Source organism: Mycteria americana, chromosome 9 (genome assembly GCF_035582795.1).
Source record: "Mycteria americana isolate JAX WOST 10 ecotype Jacksonville Zoo and Gardens chromosome 9, USCA_MyAme_1.0, whole genome shotgun sequence".
NCBI classification, from domain to species: Eukaryota; Metazoa; Chordata; class Aves; order Ciconiiformes; family Ciconiidae; genus Mycteria; species Mycteria americana.
The window spans coordinates 44,617,323-44,638,684 of NC_134373.1; the positions used below are offsets into that span (position 1 = coordinate 44,617,323).

General features: G+C 38.2%; 2 protein-coding genes across 62 annotated transcripts in view; one reads left to right on the plus strand and one right to left on the minus strand.

Moving 5' to 3' along the window:
* Positions 1-3,086, plus strand: part of TANC1 (tetratricopeptide repeat, ankyrin repeat and coiled-coil containing 1) — a 132,380-nt gene extending 129,294 nt beyond the window's left edge. For all 41 annotated transcript variants that reach the window (XM_075512284.1, XM_075512285.1, XM_075512286.1 and 38 more), the window contains one exon: positions 304-3,086. In XM_075512284.1, coding sequence (XP_075368399.1) covers positions 304-1,675 — 1,372 coding nt within the window. In that variant the 3' untranslated portion in view covers positions 1,676-3,086. The remainder of the gene's footprint in view (positions 1-303) is intronic.
* The window catches only part of WDSUB1 (WD repeat, sterile alpha motif and U-box domain containing 1), a 33,786-nt gene continuing 15,502 nt past the window's right edge, over positions 3,079-21,362 (minus strand). For 20 of the 21 annotated variants that reach the window (XM_075512355.1, XM_075512343.1, XM_075512341.1 and 17 more), the window contains 6 exons: positions 20,906-20,939; positions 19,247-19,287; positions 19,046-19,152; positions 17,977-18,156; positions 7,875-8,015; positions 3,079-3,534 (listed from right to left, as the gene is read on the minus strand). In XM_075512355.1, coding sequence (XP_075368470.1) covers positions 3,371-3,534; positions 7,875-8,015; positions 17,977-18,156; positions 19,046-19,152; positions 19,247-19,287; positions 20,906-20,939 — 667 coding nt within the window. In that variant the 3' untranslated portion in view covers positions 3,079-3,370. The remainder of the gene's footprint in view (positions 3,535-7,874; positions 8,016-17,976; positions 18,157-19,045; positions 19,153-19,246; positions 19,288-20,905; positions 20,940-21,362) is intronic. The other variant, XM_075512346.1, reaches the window with a different exon arrangement.

Genomic DNA, 21,362 nt, shown 5'->3' on the forward strand with positions numbered 1-21,362 from the left:
AAATGGCTTATGAGACAAAGCTTCAGTTTCTAGTGTTATCAGCAGACTTCTGCTGCCTTCCTGAGAAAGCTGTTACGATACAAGGGGAAGGGTTTAGGGCTGGGTCTGTGCTTTCACTGTTGGAAAGCATTTCCTGGTTTGGAGAACATCCAGTTCTTCTATTGTCACCACCTGCAGCAGGAGATGACAAATCAGAATATTTCTTTGAAAATGGTGGAGGTGGATTAGTAGTAGGCAATGCTGAGACTCAGATTTGCCCCAGGTTTTTATTAAGTTTACTTTTTTTTTCCCCTCCCTAAACAGAAAGCTACTTGCTGCTCTTGCTGACTTACGTGAAGCCACACAGCTGTGTCCTAGCAATCAAGAGATAAAACGCCTCCTGGCTCGAGTAGAAGAGGAATGCAAACAGTTCCAGAGAACACAGCAACAGAAGCATCAGTCTCCACAGCTACTACAGCAAATTAACAACTCTGATAATGAGGAGGAGGGCATTATACAAGGTGTGAACGATAATTTTAATCTTCAAGACAGGGAGGAAGAACTGCCATGCTCTGATGAATCTGTTTCCTCTCCGCAAAGGCTGCAACGTTCCTTAGCTGCTTCATCATACAGCAGGACCCTTCAGGAAGGCGTTCAGCAGAAAGCTAGATCTGTGTCCCCTCAAAGCAGAACAGGCAATAAATATCTGAGAGAGCCAGGCTTGATCATGCAGCCAACAAAGCAGGCACAGATTGTAAAAACTAATCAGCACCTGAGCTCCATCCAGCCTGGCTCAAAAATGGGAAGCAGTCAGTGTAATACAAAGACACAATCGTCTTTTCAGCATCTTCCTCAAAGTCCCTTGCTAGTCCGGCACTCTAAAATTCAGCATTTGGATGGGACAAGTACATTATCATCTGGAAGTGTTTCCACAGGTCCTGGTTCTGAACTGTACAATGAGAAGGTTATGTCCAGCCAGTGTTCCCATTCACAGCATAATGAGAATCTCTCTCCTCATTCTTTTGCAAATAAGTCTAAAACCAGTGACAGGTTAACAGCCCCTACTCAAATGAATTTCAGTGAAGCAAGGCAGCAAAGTCCTGTAACCAGTGGTGTCTCTTCTAGTTCTCCATCCAGTAGTATGATTCTTGCCAGCTCAACTAGCAGCTTAACTTCAGCCAGTAGTTTTTCGGATAGTATTAAGGGGCTAGGCCCAGACGTTCGACTCAAGGAGAATAATGTTAACCAAGTTCAGGGTACTATTGCTGAACACAGACCTCGCAATACCCCATTTATGGGAATCATGGATAAGACTGCAAGGTTTCAGCAGCAAAATACTCAATCCAGTCGCGCTTGGCACTCTCAGGCATCGGATGGATTATCAACACATGCTGCTTCTGGGGGCATTCAGTCCTCAAATTTTGAGCCGTTCTCGGTCAAACACTACCAAACTAAAATTTCCTCTACTGGTGCTGCCCCAGGAAACAGCAACCAGAATGGTATGCAAGCTAAAGAACACGAGGAGCCTAAGTGCCGAATACCTGCCCACTGTCAAGACAACAGAGTACCTAAACAAGCTTTGCATTTATACCCAGATGCTGTATCAAAACAACAGTCTCACATCAATAAGGAAGGCCATCTAAGTCATGTCACGTCTACAAAACCAAAGCGATCATTCATTGAATCAAATGTATAAATATTATTTTGTATATTTACAGGGTTGTAAAACTTAGCTCACAACATCATAGGGTATTATTGCTATACAAAATACTGATTGGCTGGTCACTTGTGAGTTTAAGCTGTCCATCTTGGCCATTACTTAATGGGATACAACCACTTTACACTGTTCCTACCATCACAGGACAGTTACAGTAACTGGAATAGCAAATTTGTGTAGAAGGAGTCAATTAGGATCATCAGTCTACCAAACTAGGATTACCGAATCCATTACCTTTTACCATTAAATAAGACTTTCCTTTTACATAGGGTTTTTCCTTTAATCTTGGCTTTCGGCTATATTACATCTCACCACTTACATAATAATTGTGCCTCTATAATGCTTAAGTGCTTACTTCTCAAAACAGTGTTAAGAATGGTAACTGCTGCATAATAGATCTGTATATGTATGGGGTTTTTTAAATCAAAGTATTTTATCACTTTTCTAGTGGGCTCTAATTTGGGTTGCATGATGTACATTTAGGAAGCATAAATAATTTGTGTATGAGTAGACTATAAGAGGCCATGTTTTGACATGTAAATAAAACTATTTTCAGTAACTAAAAGAAATCAAGTAAAATAAACAGTGACATTTGCATGTGTATTGAAAGGCTTTGACCATATTGGTTATTGCACTGAAGAACACAATATTACTGCATATTAACAATAATCGCACTTTATATAGTTTATCTAATCACCTTTGGGTGCTATCTTAAAGCAAAATGATTTATTGTTTATTTGTGAAAAAGGTACAGCAAGGAAATGTTTAGTAAGTGTTTTTATGGGAAACCCAAGAAATTGATGGAGTGAAGGTGAAAGTTTGAGGAAAAGGTATGTGAAGTTGCATGACAGGATGAAGTTGTGAAGCTGTTCGGAGGAAATAAGGCTTTATATTGGCAAGAACATTCTGAAAATAAACAGATGTAGTGATGTTCCTGTGAGTGCAGTTAGGTTGGAGTGGTCAACTGTTTTCATGTCTTGTTTGTGTACAGTGTTTTATGTACATTGTAAACAGCCGTACCCATTTTTACAAAATCTTTTTGACTTTGCATCATTATGCTTTAGCTTATTTATTGTTCACTGTTTCTTTGATATTTTGTACAAGTCCTATATTAGTCTTGTCCTGTAGTTCTATTTTTGCACAGCTACTGTATTTTTTCCATACAAAATAAAGATTATTAATATACCTGTGGGATGAGATGCAGTCACTGATGGTTACAGGAGAAACTCTCTCCCAACTTTTCCAACTACGTGTTCAGTAATACGGAACAGAGAAAGACACATTTTGTTTTTTTAAATTAGAAAAAGAAATATGGATTATATACTTTGCTATTTATCTTCTGAGAGATGAACTTGGCAAAATCAAGACTCAAAACTCATAAATGTAGTGCAAATTTTAAGAAAACTTTATTTGAAAAACTGTGAATCTGAATACTTCATTTCTTAAACAGAAATACCACAAAGTAAAATTACCAATAACTTAAAAGTTTTTCAGTAATTTTCTGGGAGCTTCCAACAGTGAAGATTTTCTTTCTAACAAACATTTAAATGACAGCCACAGATTAGAACAGAAACACAATTTTTTCTTTCCAGTTGCTTCTGATACAATTATTTCCTTTAGCTACATAGAAGTTAATTTCAATTGATTTTAATAAACATCTTCAAAATATGTGGTTTAACTATATTTCTGCTGAGTCTCCAGCCAGCGACTGATAGCCATTTTTAGTGTCCTGTTTGGTGTAAGCATAAGGGAGTGGAGAGGGAGATTTGTCATGGGACTAGATCGTCTTTTATTGCTGATCCAGTTTTCCATTGCTTCCTTTTCATAGGAATAGCCATCTACAAAGAAACCATCATCAAAAGCTGTTGTTATGGATGCTTGGGCACTGTTGCACTGTAAAGATTTTAGCTATTTAAATTTAAAAGAGATGTAAGGGAATCAATATTTCCAAACAGGAAAATTGAGATACAGAAAAATTACATGGTCTGTGAAAGCTTTACCATAAACTCATACATATTTGTTTCAAATTGCATAATTAAATGTATTACAATAAAACTTTATACAGCAGTATTGAGATCAAAATTTGGTTCAACTTTTTTTAAATTATACTGTACTTGGCAAACTAACTAGTACAAGCTATTTTAGAAAGCACTGCAAATTTATCAGCCAGTTACAGCTGCATCACTTCACTGATGACTATAAAGCAGCATACTCTGAAAAATTCTTGCAGCAGTGTCTGAAGCCTTCCCCCCAAAAAGCCAGGTATGGCAGCAAGCATGGGGTGGGGACAACACACAAAATTTAGTTCTCTTTAGAAAAGGCTCCACTTGTACACAGATGTTTTGCTGCTGTAGTGATTTCGGTTGGCTTGGAATTTTGCCTCATGTCTTAGCAGCAGAGGCATGGCAGCAACAGACATTTGCAGAACCAGCCCTTTCCCACCCAAGGGACTGGCTCTGCTGAGGTCACGGGATTAAGCCATGTTTGCGCATGAGCTTGTGACGAAGGTACACAAGTGGTAAATGGGACCAAATTACATAAAAATCTTCCTGTGTCCTTATTTGTGGTTAAGGCAGCATATACAATACAGATGATAAAGTTCATTACAAGGTTGTAGAAAGGAATCATCAGAGCATGTCTAAGCAAGAAAGAAACAAACACTGACACAGCAAGGTGACAGCCAGGAAATTGCAAGTGACAACCAGCATTTATAACACCAGTGCTTACTCAGTTCCTTTAAAAGAAGGTCCTTTAAAGAAAATCAGATTATGCTCCTCAAGTTGCCTGCAACTGCAGTTGCTTAGCTCTGTTTAGAACTAAACGTAACAACTGACTCTAAAGATGCTATACTAGACATTGTCAAGCCTCACCAAGCACCCCCCCGCCCATACTTACAAAAATATATCTGTATTTGCTAGTTAAGGAAAATGGGAGAGGAAAGATAAAGGGTACTGAACCATTACTGTACATGAAACAGCACTGGTAATAAAACCAGCATGTCAGTTAAAAAAAAGAGTGCCTAAGGGGGGGGAGAACGTCCCACAAAAAAAACCCAAAAACAAACAAAACCCCCCCACCAACAAACAAAAACCAACAACCAACCAACCAAAAAAAAACCCCCAAACCAAATCTGTGCTTTACCGAAATGCACAAATGGCATATTGGTGTTTGTTAAAGTTACTGCACATCCTTGCTTAGTAAAACTATTAGATTTTAATAACAATTTAAAAAAACAGTTCCATTGAGCAGGATCTAAAGTTCTTGAGTAATTTTTTAAAAATAATTTTCACTTCAGGAACCCTTTATAGTAAAAAAAAAAAAAAAAAAAAAAAAAAAAAAAAAAAGGACAATGAAAGTAAGTTGACCATGAATATAAACAGTTTTCAGGCTAGTTTAATGTTTCTGTCTCTGACTGCAAAGCACCAATATATATTATGCACATGTTAAAAAGAAGACTTTCTTTTCAGTTTGAATGATCCATAATGTAAATATGCTCATAAGTAAAAGCTCATGAACATCCAAGGGCTAACACAGCTGAAGGCTGCTACTGTGCAGTGCTCAGTGATGAACGCTGTTGGCACTCAGCTGGCCAACCAAGCCCTGCCTTGGGCACGCACTCAGCACTCGACACCTCTCTCGCTTCAGGTCTTCAGCTCTTCCAGTCAGTACCAAAACAAGCTGGTACTTACAGCGCAGGAATAGAGGAATAAACCATACCCTCCTCCCCCCCGCCCCCAGCCAAGTCTTAGCACAGTCACCCAGGAACACCTCTGGCTGATGAAACACAAACCTGTGTCCTGTGTCCTCCACCCCTCCTCTAACACAGGGCTACACTCTTATTTCCTTCCCCCTTATTGAATATGAGCCACTTAACATGGAAAAAATCTTATTTAGGCTGGTCACTTGAGTAAAAGAAATATGCAGTTTGGCATTCTATCTTCTTTTTATTTTTTCTTAAATTCTACATCATAGCACAGCAGCATAAAAGTTTTACTTGACTCTTACTCAGCTTACTGAACTAAGCAAAATAGCCAGCTCACTTCAATTACCTTCTAATCTCAGAAATATCTAAATTCCTCCAGTTTGAATCTGCAAAATTGCCCACATCTTAGTCTGCTGTGTTCATACTACAGGAACTTCAGTTCTATAGTGCTGGGCAGTGAAGTAGCTAGCTAGTGAATACAGAAGTTTCCAAACACAAAACTATACTTTCCTTCACCTGTCTTGCCATAAACCAACCTCTCTCCTGCCACAATCGCTAACATTTCTGTTATTACTCATCAACGTCTATAAAAATAAAGCAGTGTGAGGAACTCCCAGATATGCCCACCCTGTGTTCTGAAAAGCACAGGAATCCCATGTTTCAGGACAGCAGTGTAATACAGGAATACTGAATGGCATACAGGCAATATTTATTAGATAGTAAATACTATCATTGATCAAGCACACAGTGAACATTTTACTTTAAAAGGTCAACAGTTTCTCTTAAAAAATGCCTGTTTGGGCCGAGGTCAATTGTATGAGGTTCAACAAGGCCAAGTGCAAGGTCCTGCACTGGGCCACAGCAACCCCATGCAACACTACAGGCTTGGGGAAGAGTGGCTGGAAAGCTGCCCAGAGGAAAAGGACCTGGGGGTGTTGGTCGACAGCCGGCTGAATATGAGCCAGCAGTGTGCCCAGGTGGCCAAGAAAGCCAATGGCATCCTGGCTTGTATCAGGAAGAGCGTGACCAGCAGGACTAGGGAAGTGATCATGCCCCTGTACTCAGCACTGGTGAGGCCGCACCTCGAATGCTGTGTTCAGTTTTGGGCCGCTCACTACGAGAGAGACACTGAGGGGCTGGAGCGTGTCCAGAGAAGGGCAAGGAAGCTGGGGAAGGTTCTGGAGCACAAGGCTGATGGGGAGCAGCTGAGGGAACTGGGGTTGTTTAGCCTGGAAAAAAGGAGGCTGAGGGGAGACCTTATTGCTCTCTACAACTACCTGAAAAGAGGTTGTAGAGAGGTGGGGTCGGTCTCTTCTCCCAGGTAACAAGTGAAAGGACAAGAGGAAATGGCCTCAAGTTGTGCCAGGGGAGGTTCAGAAGGGATATTAGGAAATTTTTCTTCACTGAAAGGGTTATCAAGCATTGGAACAGGCTGCCAAGGGAAGTGGTTGAGTCCCCATCCCTGGAAGTATTTAAAAGACGTTTGGATGAGGTGGTTAGGGACATGGTGTAGTGGTGGTCTTGGTAGTGTTAGGTTTACGACTGGACTCAATGATCTTAAAGGTCTTTTCCAACCTATAAGATTCTGTGATTCTGTGATTCTGTAATATACACGTGAATAGTGACTGGCAGTAATTTTCAGCTTTTCAACAAAACTATCCTGCTCTAAAACTATGTATCCTTATTCAAAAATTACATAAAAAAAGGATATGCAAGGCTGTCCTCCTACTGCTATTGTTTAGAGGCTCAAGCCCCATTAAGTGCAGTGCTTACTACTCCAGGAGTTAGCAAATGTTTTCATATTTTGAACATTTTAATTCTCAGAAGTCTGGCCTGATACCTCAAAACTGTAGGAAGTGAGTCACTGTTTACAGAACATCCAAAAAAATATACTGGTCTTTTGATGATCATGTGCACCCCGTCCCTGCCCCCAGGATTGGAACTATAAAACACTAGTTCTTCATGAAATGTTTTAACTACATAACTTCTTCTGTTCTTTGCATATCTCAATTCCAAGATCTTTTTGAATTTAAATGAATCTCATTCTGTACAAACTTTTAAGTACCATATACATGGTGTGCTAAGAGTAGTAATGAGTCTGGTTTTTGGTCATGCCCCATTCTCCCCCCCCCCCCGCCGTGTGCACAATTCCATTTTGCACTTACCGAGACAACTCTGTAATTGGGCTTGTAATTATATTTGCAAGGCACATAAAGGAAGGAACATTAAAAAAAATATATATATACAGCCTCATTGGCAGAGCCGATACTAAGTGAATTGCTTGATACAGTATTTTTCTACATATCAGACATGTAATTTGGCAAATTAAACATTTACCACAGTTCTATTTTGTTGCAATAGCTATTTAGAATAGTTTATCCTTCTACAACCAGTAAGATATGCCCATTTTTGTGTTGCCACACCTGTCTTTACCCTTAAGTCATTCACTTTAGTCAATGTCATTTAAAGACATACCTGCTGCAATGACAGGATCCTTCATAAGCTCCCTTGTTATAGGACATAAGAACTCATCAGGGATAGCAACAGAAACAGACATCATTTTCATCCTCAGTTCTTCAATTTTCTGGAGGACTCTACTGCGCAGGCCTAGAGACTCTGAAAATTATTCGTACATGAAGTGACAACACAGACATGTAGGTCTTGTGTTAATTAGCAGTTGTGTTACAGGAGACACAGCTCTATCTCACCACCCCCACCTAACACAGAAAAATTTGCAGACACCCCTGGCCACCACTACAAACAGCTCAACTACAGCATGCCACTCCTGTTGGCCAACAATAACTTTGTGGAGTAATGAAAACAAACAGTAAAACAAATGCAAGTGCAACATTGCTGCAAAGACATGGCTACCTGGCAGGACAGCATTTTAGTTGATGCATAATAGAATCACATACACACTGCTGCATGTGCAAAGCTAACTGTACATAAAACTGAGACAGACTAGAAGATAGCGGTGTTTCTCCCTTGAAACTGGATTACATAAATAGGAATATGAAGGTATAAGAGTGCACAAGTGCCATCATCACCTCCAAACAGAAGACTACCTACCACCAAAGCACCTGAGTGAGGACTCATCACCCTTGGACCAGGTTTGCCCTGCAGTTTGGCAGAGGGTCATATTTATGTCACTATTATGGACACAAAGTGCTAAGTTTGTCACAGATCCGTAGGGAGGCATTCAGATGTTGCTTAATCTCCCAAAAAGTCTAATTCCAATAAGGCTGAGCACACTTGACACAAGGACTCTGCTGTTGGTGTAGCACTACACAAAACAGGATGAGAAGGATGTGATATTTACTCCACTTCTAACCCTCTGTGTAACAGCTTAGTGGTTTAGGACTGCCCCTAGACATCAGACAGTCTGGACTCCAGTGCCTTAGGCTGTGCAGCATCAAGTCCACCTTTCTCACTTCCCAAGTGTATGCATCAACTGCTCTTCTATAGACTATTACACCAAGCAGGACAGCAAAATTCACTGACACAGTAGCAGGATCAGGAGACTCCATTAAGAGTCCTTTATGTTCCTTACACTCTTTACACTGCATAACTGGAGAAAAAACACATAAAGTAGAACCATTTGCTCAAGTATAAGCTTACTAGCACATATTTAATCTTCTGCCTTTCAGCCATGTCTGCACAACACACATATAATTAGACTCACACAGAGGTTCTGAGACTTTGCATTCCAGGCCTTATGAGTTCTTGTGACTCTGCTACTGGAGATCCAGAACCACGTTCCTACTTCTTGAACTCAAGCCACAATTAATATATGCATTCATCTTCACTGTAAGTGGTAATGAGTGCCAATTTACAAAATGGAAGCATGCAGCAGCAAGAATAAAATCACATGCCAGTTGTAGGGCTTCCATTCCCTAGTTTGAGTTACAGTTCTATTGACCTGTTTTTAAAAATGGTAAAAAGGGGGACCCTGGGAACTATCGACCAGTCAGCTTCACCTCTGTGCCTGGTAAGAAGATGGAACAGATCCTCCTGTAAGCTATGTCAAGGCATATGGATGACAGGGAGGTGACCAGAGACAGCCAATATGGCTTCACAAAGGGCAAATCATGCCTGACTAATCTGGTGGCCTTCTATGACTGCATTGGTGGATAAGGGAAGAACTACTGATGTTATTTACCTGGACTTCTGTAAGGCCTTTAACATGGTACCACAAAACATCCTCGTCTCTAAATTAGAGATGGGTTTGATGGGTGGACTGCTAGAAGGATAAGGAGTTGGCTGGCTGACCATGTCCAAAGAGTTGCAGTCAATAGCTCAATGTCCAAATGGAAACCAGTAACGAGTGGTGTCCCTCACAGGTCCGCACTTCAACCAATACTATTTAATATCATCATCAGTGACATAGGCAGTGGCACTGAGTACACCCTCAGCAAATTTGCAGGTGACACCAACTTGAGTGGTGCAGTTGATTCGTCCGAGGGAAGGGATGCCATCCTGAGGGACCCTGACAGGCTTGAGGAGTGGGCCAACTCATGAAGTTCAAAAAGGCCAAGTGCAAGGTCCTGCACCGGGGTCGGGGCAATCCCCAGTATCAGTACAGGCTGGGGGATGAATGGATGGAGAGCAGCCCTGCAGAGAAGGACTTGGGAATATTGGTGGATGAAAAATGAGGTATGAGCCGGCAATGTGTGCTTGCAGCCCAGAAATCCAGTCGTATTCTGGGCTGCATCAAAAGAAGCGTGGCCAGCAGCTTGAGGGAGGTATTCCACCTCTACTCGGCTCTCGTCAGACCCCACGTGGAGCACTGCGTCCAGCTCTGGGGTCCCCAGTACAAGAAAGACATGGACCTGTTGGAGCAGGTCCAGAGGAGGGCCACAACAGTGATCAGAGGTCTGGAACACCTCTCCTGGGAAGAAAGGCTGAGAGCATTGGGTTTGTCCAGCCTGGAGAAGACTCTAGGAGACCTTGTTGCAGCCTTTCAATATATAAAGGGGGATCATAAGAAAAATGGAGAGACACTTTTTACCAGGGCCTGCAGTGACAGGACAAGGGGCAGTGGTTTTAAACTGAAAGAGGGTAGGTTTAGACTGGACATAGGGAAGAATTTTTTTTACTGTGACAGGTTGCCCAGAGAAGTCGTGGATGTCCCATCCCCGGAAGTGTTCAAGGCCAGGCTGGATGGGCTTTGACCAACCTGATGTAATGGAAGGCATCCCTGCCCATGGCAGAGGGGTTAGAACTAGATGATTTCTAAAGGTCCCTTCCAACCCAAACCATTCTATCATTCTATGGCTCTGCGGTAGCATGTGTGCAAAATTACCTTCCTGACACACCCTTTTTTTTCCCAGATTATCTGTCAATCTCCCGGTGAAGCTTATTTCTGCCGCATGGCAAGTATCACACCCATTCACTTCTCAGCTGTGTCTTTCTCCTACTGTACCATGCCAGAGTGAGTGATTAGCTTCCAACTGTGCCAGATTTTAAAAAAATAATAAAAACATTCCCTGCCAGAGGAGCCCTGAAAAAGCTCATCAATGAATCTTAGAATGGCTTTTTCATATTAGTCTTAGAAAAATGCTTTTAGAATATTGACACAACTTTGAATGCTTAAAGCATTTAAATTGATATAAACATTGTTTAAAATCTAATACAAGCCATAAAATACAAGATCCATAATAAAAGGAGCTGGCATAGTGTAAATAACTAATTTCAAGCCACAAATACAGTCATTTCTCTAAATGCCTGATGTGTTACAAAACACACTATTGGTGCAGTGACTATCTGTTTGCAGGGATTAAAAAAGTAATGACAGAGTAAAAATCTGAGTACCACTAACATTACAGGGACTGACTGCCTTTTTACTGACTGCTGTGTCCTTCCAGTCATGCTAAATGTAAGGACATACCACTTCAGCAAAAGTATAATTCATTGGATTTCCCTTAATCTTCACGTTAGCTTTTGTTATACAAGGTCATTTACATCTCTATTACAATACACTACACCTGTTGTATAGTATTGCTGTCCTATGGCTTACAAAGGGATGACTGAAGAATGCCGGAACCTGTGTTTTTTAAAAGATTAATGTCCTCCTAATCTAAAAATAAAACCACAAACACAATTATGGTTGTGCCATGCTGCCTTGCTTTCTTTCAGACTGTTTAGTTCAGAGGCACTCAAGCTGATAAAGTGAAGACGCATCAACAGTAATTTTGCTGTCTTCAAACAATGCATCAAAACAACAAGGTGTGTTTGTACACTGTGCCTGCAAATTACACTTCATTGTTGTATGCTCCTATTTCATGAAAGATAATGTCTTAGACTTGCAGCACCTCAATGCTCAAGCAACACCTGTGTAAGCAACCTGTATCAAAATCGAAATAACTTACTTTTACAATTAAATTGTACACTGGCATTCCTCTCCCCAGAAAAGTGCATCACGTTTATAATGAGGTGCACTCTCATTCACACAATATCAATAAAACCATAAAACTTCATTTACTCCCAACTGTCCATTCTTAAAAAAATAAAAAAAATAACCTTGCTGTGGACAATCCCCTTGGCAAGATTATGATAAACCTTAAAAAACCTGGGTAAAACATACTGAAGCCCTCATGATACCCATGGGCCTCTACCTTTTGTTCAAGGTCTCAGTAACAGACCTCCTTTATTACGATGCATGAGATTGTTCCCACCGGACCTCACCACTGTACAACACTGCTACTGCTAAACTGATTGCAGAAAATGTTCACTAACTTCTATCAGCTCTAGAGAGCAAAGTAAGAGTATCTTGATGAGTTGCTCAACTCTTTTTTTAAAAATGTTCAGCACAGAATTAGATATTACGAAATAGTACAAATGCTGCTAACTTAAATTTGGATTAATGGTGGGGCTTTACACTTACAAATTATATTGAGATTAATGTATGGGAATCTAAATAATTTATAAATTCTCATCATGTTTGTTTGCATTTTGTAAGATATATGTTATGAATACATCTGCCAAAAAGATTGTTCACAATCTAGTTTAATGCTTGATTCCAACTACTAAAGGTGGGCAGGGGGTGGGGACACACAAGTTATGTTTATTCCCACACATTGTGCAGAATCAGTTTATACTTCTCATTCACTAGGAACAAACCCAGATACTGTAGTGGCATGACTATCTGCAAAGCAACATAAGACATCAGTGCTTCGATTATGCTATTTGAAGTGCTATATGCAATGATGTACATTTACAGTTTCACTATCAAAACAAGACATCCCAAGCAAAAGCAGTGAAAGGACCAGGCACTCACTCCATGTAAACAAAAATAATGCATACTTCATTTAGGGGAAAAAAAAAAACCAAAACAAAACAGCTGTATCCAAGAAGAAACTCATGCTGAAAAAATGCATGCAGCTTCTGACCAACTCTGAACACCATCTTATATGTTGGGGGGAGAACGACATTTCAGAAGAAATTGTTTTCAAAAAAACATGATTAAAATGCCCAGTGGCCTAGTCATCATTGCCTTTTATACTGACGTACAGCTCCAGTCTAACATATACTTAGTGTTCACAATTGGTATTTTTAAATTTGATTGTATATGAATATATTACTACAAATGTTCTCAAATTAGATAGAGTAATGTACTATTGCAAGTGAAGGTAGTAGAGCTGGTTCTTGGCAGAAAACAAAATTCCTTAAAAAAAAAAAAATAAAAATCCAATGGTGGGGATGGCTAGGGGAAGAGGGGCCCTGTTATTCTGAGCAGTAAGAATCTTTGGTTTTAGTAAAGATTCAATTCATTCATTTCAGTTCAATTAAATATAATCTCTCTTGCTAAAAATGACCTGTGGAGCCTGAGTGCCGGTATTTTGTCTATGAAAATTGCATTAGTTTTGGTTTTGTTTTTTTTTTTTTAAAGGAAGAATACTCTGATCTGAGATTTGTGGTACTTGCAAGCTCTTCTCTCTACAATGTACATATTGTGCTATAAACTCTTTTTCATTATCGTGTAAGGCACGATATACCGATTAACACATATTCCCCCATGAAGGACCACAAGTTTATTTAAGTATCCCAAAACTGATCTGAGTACTTACTATTACCTGTTTACTGAGAATATACAATAGCTGTGAATCTGAAAAAAGAGCCATATCTGTGTTTGAGACAGCAGCCATTCTTTCCAACTTAATTGTGAGCAGAAGAGGAAAAAAGAAACCTGACAATGAGAAAAGTAATTTTATAGTTCTATAAACTGTCACGCTACAGTTTTAACCTGTCAAGATTGGAAATGCATCCCAGATATCTTCATCTTGCAGCAGCATAAAACATTTCTCCTTTTAAAAATTGTTTTACATCAAAAAAACCTGCGGGTGTAATGTGTCACAATTTTTTCTTCCAATCTAGTAGTGGTAAATGCTGGTTCCTACTCTGGTTAATTATCCATCTAAAATACTAAAGTACTAAAATAAAGAGCTGATACAACAGCCTTCCAACCAACTCCTCTACCGCATCTGCGGACTGCCAAGCAGACTGGCCTTAACAGACCAGTGCTTCCAGCTTTACTGTACAATTAATCAGCTGCCTCAAACAATGTGTGCAAAGGGATAAAACTCAGTCACACTGATACGCAAGTCATTTCAATCAGCAAAGACAAAAGATGTCATGGAGTAAGAAAAATATATGCAGAAGAAAAAAATTAACCTACATTTCCATAGTAAGGATTATGTAGTGACATGTAAAGATAAAGACAATGTAAGACCTGAAATACAGTACTGAAATACAATAAAAGTTCATGCTTATTCTTAGGAAGAGTTTGCATGGCAATTTTGCAAAAATCCACAAGATCAGTTTGGGATCAAGAAAAATTAAGAATAAAACCAAGGGAAAGAAAGGTTCAAAAAGGAACCAAATAATTCTGTAGTTATAACTGGATTTTGAGGTCATCTTCTACAATCTTCATCATATTGGCAATTTTTCCTAAATTCCTCTCATGCAAACAGATTAAAGATTATTGCATCCAGTTTGCACCTCAATTAACTACCTCCTGAGTAAATCTCTAGTCAGGGATTAAAGAATTATCCATGACACATCATCTTTTGAAAACTAGTTATAAAAGAACACTTAAAATAAGATTTTGTTGATATAGGCAAAGCATGTGCAATTTTCTGTTTAATCTATACTGAGCAATTCCCCCAAAGTCTACTCCTACTTCAGTATACATGTAAGGCATGGTGAATCACAAGTGATTCAAATTCTGCTCCAAAATGTTGTTTTCAAGCTCACTCTCAGACCCAGGGTTTCTTGATAAAGATGTGAAACAGGAAAGAACTTACTAATATTTTTTGTATGTACCTAGAGTGAAACCTTAAAACCAAGAGAGGAAGACGAAAACCCCACATCTTTGATAGTACATTGCTGATGAAGAGAAGACAAAGTCAGCCTGATCAGAGATTTCAAAATGTAGTTTATGTGTATTCATCCTTGTTTTAAGTTATGTTCTAAGGACACCCTGCAGTAAGTGAGGAAAGGGTTGAACTGCCTTTAAGACAATCTGTTCTCTTTACATACCTAACCTAAATCAGTTTAGAGTCACATGAAAAGAAGCTTTCTCAATGTGCTGCAGAAGAAGGGAAAGTATTTGGAATGCCTCCAACTTCTTTACAATTTGTGATATTACAGTACAAAATGCTTTGTATGGCACTAACCCCTGAACTGAAGGTGTGGTTTTCCAAAAATTAGACCTAGTCTCACCTCCTGCTCTCTCTCTGCAAACAAAGATTCACCTTACATACACTTTACATGAATCTGAAGTCAAAATTCACCTTACATTAACAAAATCAGTTAGCCTGATAGGAAAAAGAGTATGCAGGCATGGAATAAGGTACCCCCACCTTGTATTCTGAATTGGAAGAGGATGTGTATTCCTTTTTTTCTGACTCAACTGCATCACAGAATTTCAATGAATGTGTCATTGTGTCTGTTAAGAATGAGAAATCCTGAACTTTGTTGAATGTACACAAGCTTTTCAGCCAGAATGTATATAATGGTCACTTTACTTTTGTTCAACATCTTACAGAGTTTAATACAGTGTTATTTATATCATATGGCAATTAGGTTGGAAAGAGGCTAGTTCCCATTTGCACGGTAATGAAGCATTCTTTCAAAAAGCTCTCAAAAACAATCAAAGCAGCTAATGAAATGTTATGTGAACTACTTCCTGATCACTTTCTCTTAGATTAAACGCCTTCAAAGGCGTGAGCATACCCTTTTTATTACATGCAAATCAGAGCTGAAGCAAAGACTAACAGGACAAAAAAGAGGAGCTAATAAAAAATAATAGAAGAAAAAGCTCCTATCCTATTAATCATCAGGTAAAATGGTCTAAAAAAACCTCCCTTTGCAAAGACTGTAAAAAAACTCAAGAGTTCTTTGGCAAGATCATATGGAACTGGTAAATGTTGCATTTTTAGAGCAAAGAAAACAGGTTATCAAGGAGAGAAAGGACATGCTCTTTCAAGTATTTGTATAGTGATGGACTCCTAAAATTTAGTTAAACTTGAATTTGAATAACACTGAAAAGCATGCAAGCTTTAGGCAGATAGTATTTTCCTATTTTGTAAATGCTTGAGCCATGGCAGATAGAGCGCAATTCATCAAGACAAATATATCAGGCCGTAATTTCTATTCTGTGACAATTATAGTTGTAGAATGATATGTAGAAGCGGAATCACAAGCATTTACCACTTCAGAACTGACTGATTTGAATGGTTTTATTTGGCGACTTTGAGTAGTTTCATTATTTTCTTTTAAAAACATCTTTCATATAACCATTAAAGTGGAACTCATTGCTTCACATTGCATATATGCTGGTTCATATTTGTGGAGTAGCTTATGATTATTAAGATAGTAAGTGATTTCAGTTAGAGCTTTTTAAAAAATTTCTTATAGCTGCCCGATACCTGTGAAAATCTGACTCCTTTCCCTATAATCTTATGATGGGTGTTAAAGTACCTACTAAAGAAAAAGCATGGCAAAATACCAAAGTCTTGAGAATAGAGACTGAGCATTGAGCATTTTACCTGGTAACGGGAAAGAACATACTGAAGCTACTTCAGCTCATATCTATAATCAATCCTCACTGCATCCTTTCATAGCAAATGAAAGAGCCAGAAAGCAACAGCTTCCAATAATCAGCCTGTGCTGATTCTACATGTGCTTTGTCTAAAGCCACATCCATCCTTTGCATCTTATAGCCTGCCTCACAATGGGCTCTTACAACTCAGATTTTATTTTCTTATTTGAGTTTGAAATTGTTCTTGATAGTGTCTTGTCTGATAGACAAATCTATCAGGCAACACATGCTTTTGTTGATTTTTTTCCCATAGAGAACGCTATATTCAGCAGGTCAGTCCTCATCATTGGTCACACTGCATTCAATTCTCACATAACTTTCTAGTCAGCATTATTTGATTAGCCTCAGCTGGTGATTGCTGCAACAGAGTTTTAGGCTACTCCAATGTTAAAGAAAATGTGTGCAAAAACCGATGAAGCCAAGTGTCTTTCATGGATGACAATTCCCGACAGATTCCCAGCATCTCTGTTGATTTCTAGAATTCAACAAAGCTAGTTGATACACAGAGATACTATGATCTGATACAGACCAATACCACACACACACATATAAAACAAAAAAGGAAGGGAGAAGTCTTCTTACAACAAAGAATACTAACTTCTAGAAGTAAAACTGTACTTTTTAAAAGGTTTCTTAACTCATTCAGCCTTTTGCTATACTTGATCTCACTTTGGCAAACATACCAGCACCTAATTTACACCTAAATCTAGCCATTAAAATGAATAGAGAGCTTATATTCAGAAAGTTCCAGTGTAGTTCACCATCCTTAAATTTCTTATTTCAGAATTACCACTGTGGAATCATTACTAATATGGCACTTCCTTGTGATTCCTTCTAAAATGTAATCAGAGTTTTGCAATAAAGTGACAGGACACTGTATTAACTAGGACGCCTGATGAAATAAAGTGCCTGAGCCAGGCAAGCTTTGCTTGATCCTTACTAAATGTCAACATCAAATGCTTCATCTCCAAAATAAGTAAAAACTAAAACATACCTTGTGCTTTTCTATTATGGTAACAATACACTGAAGAATTTCACTGCTAGAGTCAAGGTAGTTGACCACATAGTATTATAAAGCTAGCACTTTTGCAGACTGATAGGAAAAAACTATAGAATACCCTATTTACCAAAGTCAGAATCATTAAGTATACACAAAAGCTGAAATTCTTTTTCCACAGCTTAATGATACAAGATCTAAAAAGGAAAATAGAAATGAAAGCAGGTAAGACCACTTAACACTGCATTGTTGGTAGAAGTGCATTTTATGTCTCTAGGTATAAGCAAAGACAAAAAAAAAAAAAAAAAAAAGAGTATTGTGGATAACGTGACATTAGGGGTTTTATCAGCCCTGGTAATGAAATAAAAATGCATTTCAGAGAAAAAAACATCCATGAATGGAACCCCTAACTTGTTTTCATTCCAACATTTCACACGTACTCTAAAGATTAAAAACTATTTGGATTTCTATACGCTTACCAATTTTTAATTCATTAGTCAGGCTTTCTTTAGTAAGATTCAGTAGTTCCTTGCCATCAATGTTATTCATTTTGAAAAGCTCAACAAAGTCTGCTAAGTCTTGTGCACAAAGCCAGGCTGAAACATCGTCCTCTGACCAGTCCTCAACAGCCACCTTCGATTCATTTTCTACAGTATTTCCTTTGGAAAGGTAAGATAAGAGTTAAAAAAACCCAACCAACCAACCAAACAGCACCCCCACCCCCCAAAAACCAACAATGAAAAAAAGCCCAGTTCTAAGAACAATGGCAGTAATGAACTCTGGTTTTCTAGCGTTCTCAGTACTATACGTTCCCCAATATCTAACAAAATAAATGTTTATTAGACATCATTTCAGTGGCAGGCAATAATTTGGGTTTGTCTTTTACCTATCAATTTTCAAAGTTTAGAGGAATTTAATCTCTTAGGTGCCTACACTTCTGTCAAATTTCAATTGAACTAAAAGACAGAAAAGTGTCAGCAGACACTGAAACCAAGTCTCGCACCTCCTTAGAAAAGCAGACCAAAGTCCAGACTTACTCTTGTGCTTTGAACAAAGATCTATGTACCTTTGTTCCACATACTTTAGGTGCTGATATATTTTGTAACCTTAATTATCCTGTTTTTTTCACCTATAACAACTGGTAAGCTGTATTTCTTGTTGACAGTTATGCTTGCAATTAGCATATTTTCTGTTCTACTCATCGCCAATGATACTTGTCCAGAAAGTCTTTCAGCGCTCTGGGAATAATATTCATCTCTTAAATGCTGTCCAGAGAGTAAGAAATGGTGAATATCAGAAAATAAGATATAGCAGATTAATAAAATTAAAATACTTCTAGTATATCTTTTCTTTAAAAAACAAAAAGATAATACCTCTGTAGGACATTAATAAGATCAATTCAGAGAAACGATAAATAACATGCACACAATCCTGAGGTTACGAACTAACTGCACGTAAGAAAAAGTGGGGTTTTTGCGTCTTCAGAAGGTGTTTAACAATATTGTGCTTTAAATTTAAAGAACAGATTACAATACTTCACATACTAACCTGCACAGGGTTGCTTAAGGTCAAACTGCCATATGTTCACAGTTTTATCCATTGAACCTGTGGCAAGTAAGGGACTATATGGTGCAAAAGCACAAGTTGTAACATATCTGCAAATAAAAATAAATGTGTGAAAATTCACAGGAAAAGGATTTAATTTCTTTTATTTATTAACAGTAAAACAGAAAAATACTGAATTCTTACCTGGTATGCTGAGACAAAGTATGAAGGGTATTGCCAGTACTCTGTAAAAGAATATTTGTCATTTTAAATCTTAAAGAATAAAAAAAAAAAGTTCATTCATTTGTATACGTTCTTTCAAAATAAGGAATAATATTGCTTCTTGGAAGATGACAGAAGTTACCTTCAGAGAAGTTATACAACCTTGCCAAAGCTGATCAGCAGCAGAGTCAGAAATGCAACTTGAATTTCCTGCTTCAAGCCCCCTATTCAGTTCACTGGAACACTGCTACCCTTCAACAATCAGCCAGCACGGAACTTTCGACATAACAATGCCAGAAATACCAACTGAATTAATTACATCCGTAGTGGCTGGTTGCTCATGCAGATAAAAACATTTCTTCTACAATCCAGGATTAGAAATGACCAAAAGTGAAGAGGTAACTGAGATTCAAATAGACTTCACGCTACAACCCTTGAATTGGGCCAATAATTAATCGCACCTGTGGTTCTCCTATTTGGCCACTAGATGCTACTAAAAAACAAATTCCTGAGTTTCTGCACAGTTTTAACTTATGCTTTAAAAGCTTTTCCTTCTTACGAAAGACACTATTTCTTTGACAGGTACAGACAGATTGGAAAGATGAAGAGCAAAGTTATTCTGAATCACTAACTGATCAGTCAGCTCTCCAGTTTTTTGAGCTGTCCATCATGAGGAAAGTGCCGTATTTTAGGTTGAAATCCCTCTCCCTCCCACAAAGGTTTATTGTCCCCACTTCTCCTCAACAGCTATAAAAGTTACTGTCCCATTTGGCAAAAACCTAAGGCCGCAAAAGCTGACAAATAGTATTAAGAAATACTTATACTGTGGTTTCTGCATCTTTCAGTTTTCTGGGGTTCCAAAAATCTACAGGACTTCTTACACATCTGTCTAAGCTTCAAACTACTAAAATAATTGGGCCAAAGATTGGGAAGGTATCAAATTAGTGATTTTGGTGAAAAACTTTAACCCTAATTGAAAAATTGTATCAGTACAATAGTATGTGCAGAGCAAGCTGAAGAAGCTTAAAATTTGTTCATCCTTCATTTTCAGCAAAATTATTATTAATACTATAAAGTACTAAAGGTAAATACCACTTACAGGTGAACCACGAAGGATGTAATAACAGTATTATAGAAAATGCCTAGACAATATGTTTTAAAGAAAAGACATTGTATTTAACATAAACATTTTCTTGAATTCTTTTTTATGCTTCTATTTTATGTGTATTTTATATGTAATTAACTAAAGAATTCCTATGATCACCATTCCTGATTTTATGTCAAAAGCTCCAGTCCTTCTTGCTTTGGAAGCTAAGATAAATTTAGGATAACAAAAAATCCTTCTACTTCAATATGAAGATAACATTTAAGTATGGAATTCATTGAATAATACTCTACTGTAGAGAAATCAAGTAACAAACCCCTCAAAGAAATGTAAATAAAAAGTGAGAAAGACTGATCAATTCTCAAGAAATATTTTTCCTCGAACGCCTCCTCCCCCCCCCAGTGCACAGTAAATATTTGGGGTTTATATAGTTCCTATTCTTTAATATTTCTTTACATTGATAAGACACTGCAGAACCAGTGCTGATATTTAAAGACAACAATCCAATGAATGATCTTGCACTATGCTATACTTACAGTTTCATGTATTATGACACACTTGTCCACAGACCTTTTAAAAAAAAACATATATCAACATTAAAATGATGCAGAGAGGAGAAAGGAAACTATTTTTAATTAAGAGGAAGAAAAAACCTTTTCCGCAAACAGATTTCTTAACACCGCTTTACGAAAAGCTTAGATATCTAAATCCCCTCCACCCATGCCCACCTTAAAACACCACCACTGCTTAGCTGTACCTCCAGCATGATGTAAAAAACAGTAGTTAAATACAAAAACTCTGCACATCCACGAGAATTTCTGATGTAGAGGATTTGCACAGTGCTTATGCAAACTAGCCCCCACTCCCACTGCTCCCCACTGTCTGTATTGTATCTACTTTTATGTCTTTGCAAGCAGTATCTGTAAAGCAGATGCAGAGAATCTGGCTATCCATTATCTACACTCAGGACTTCTATTTATTTTTGAAACCTTT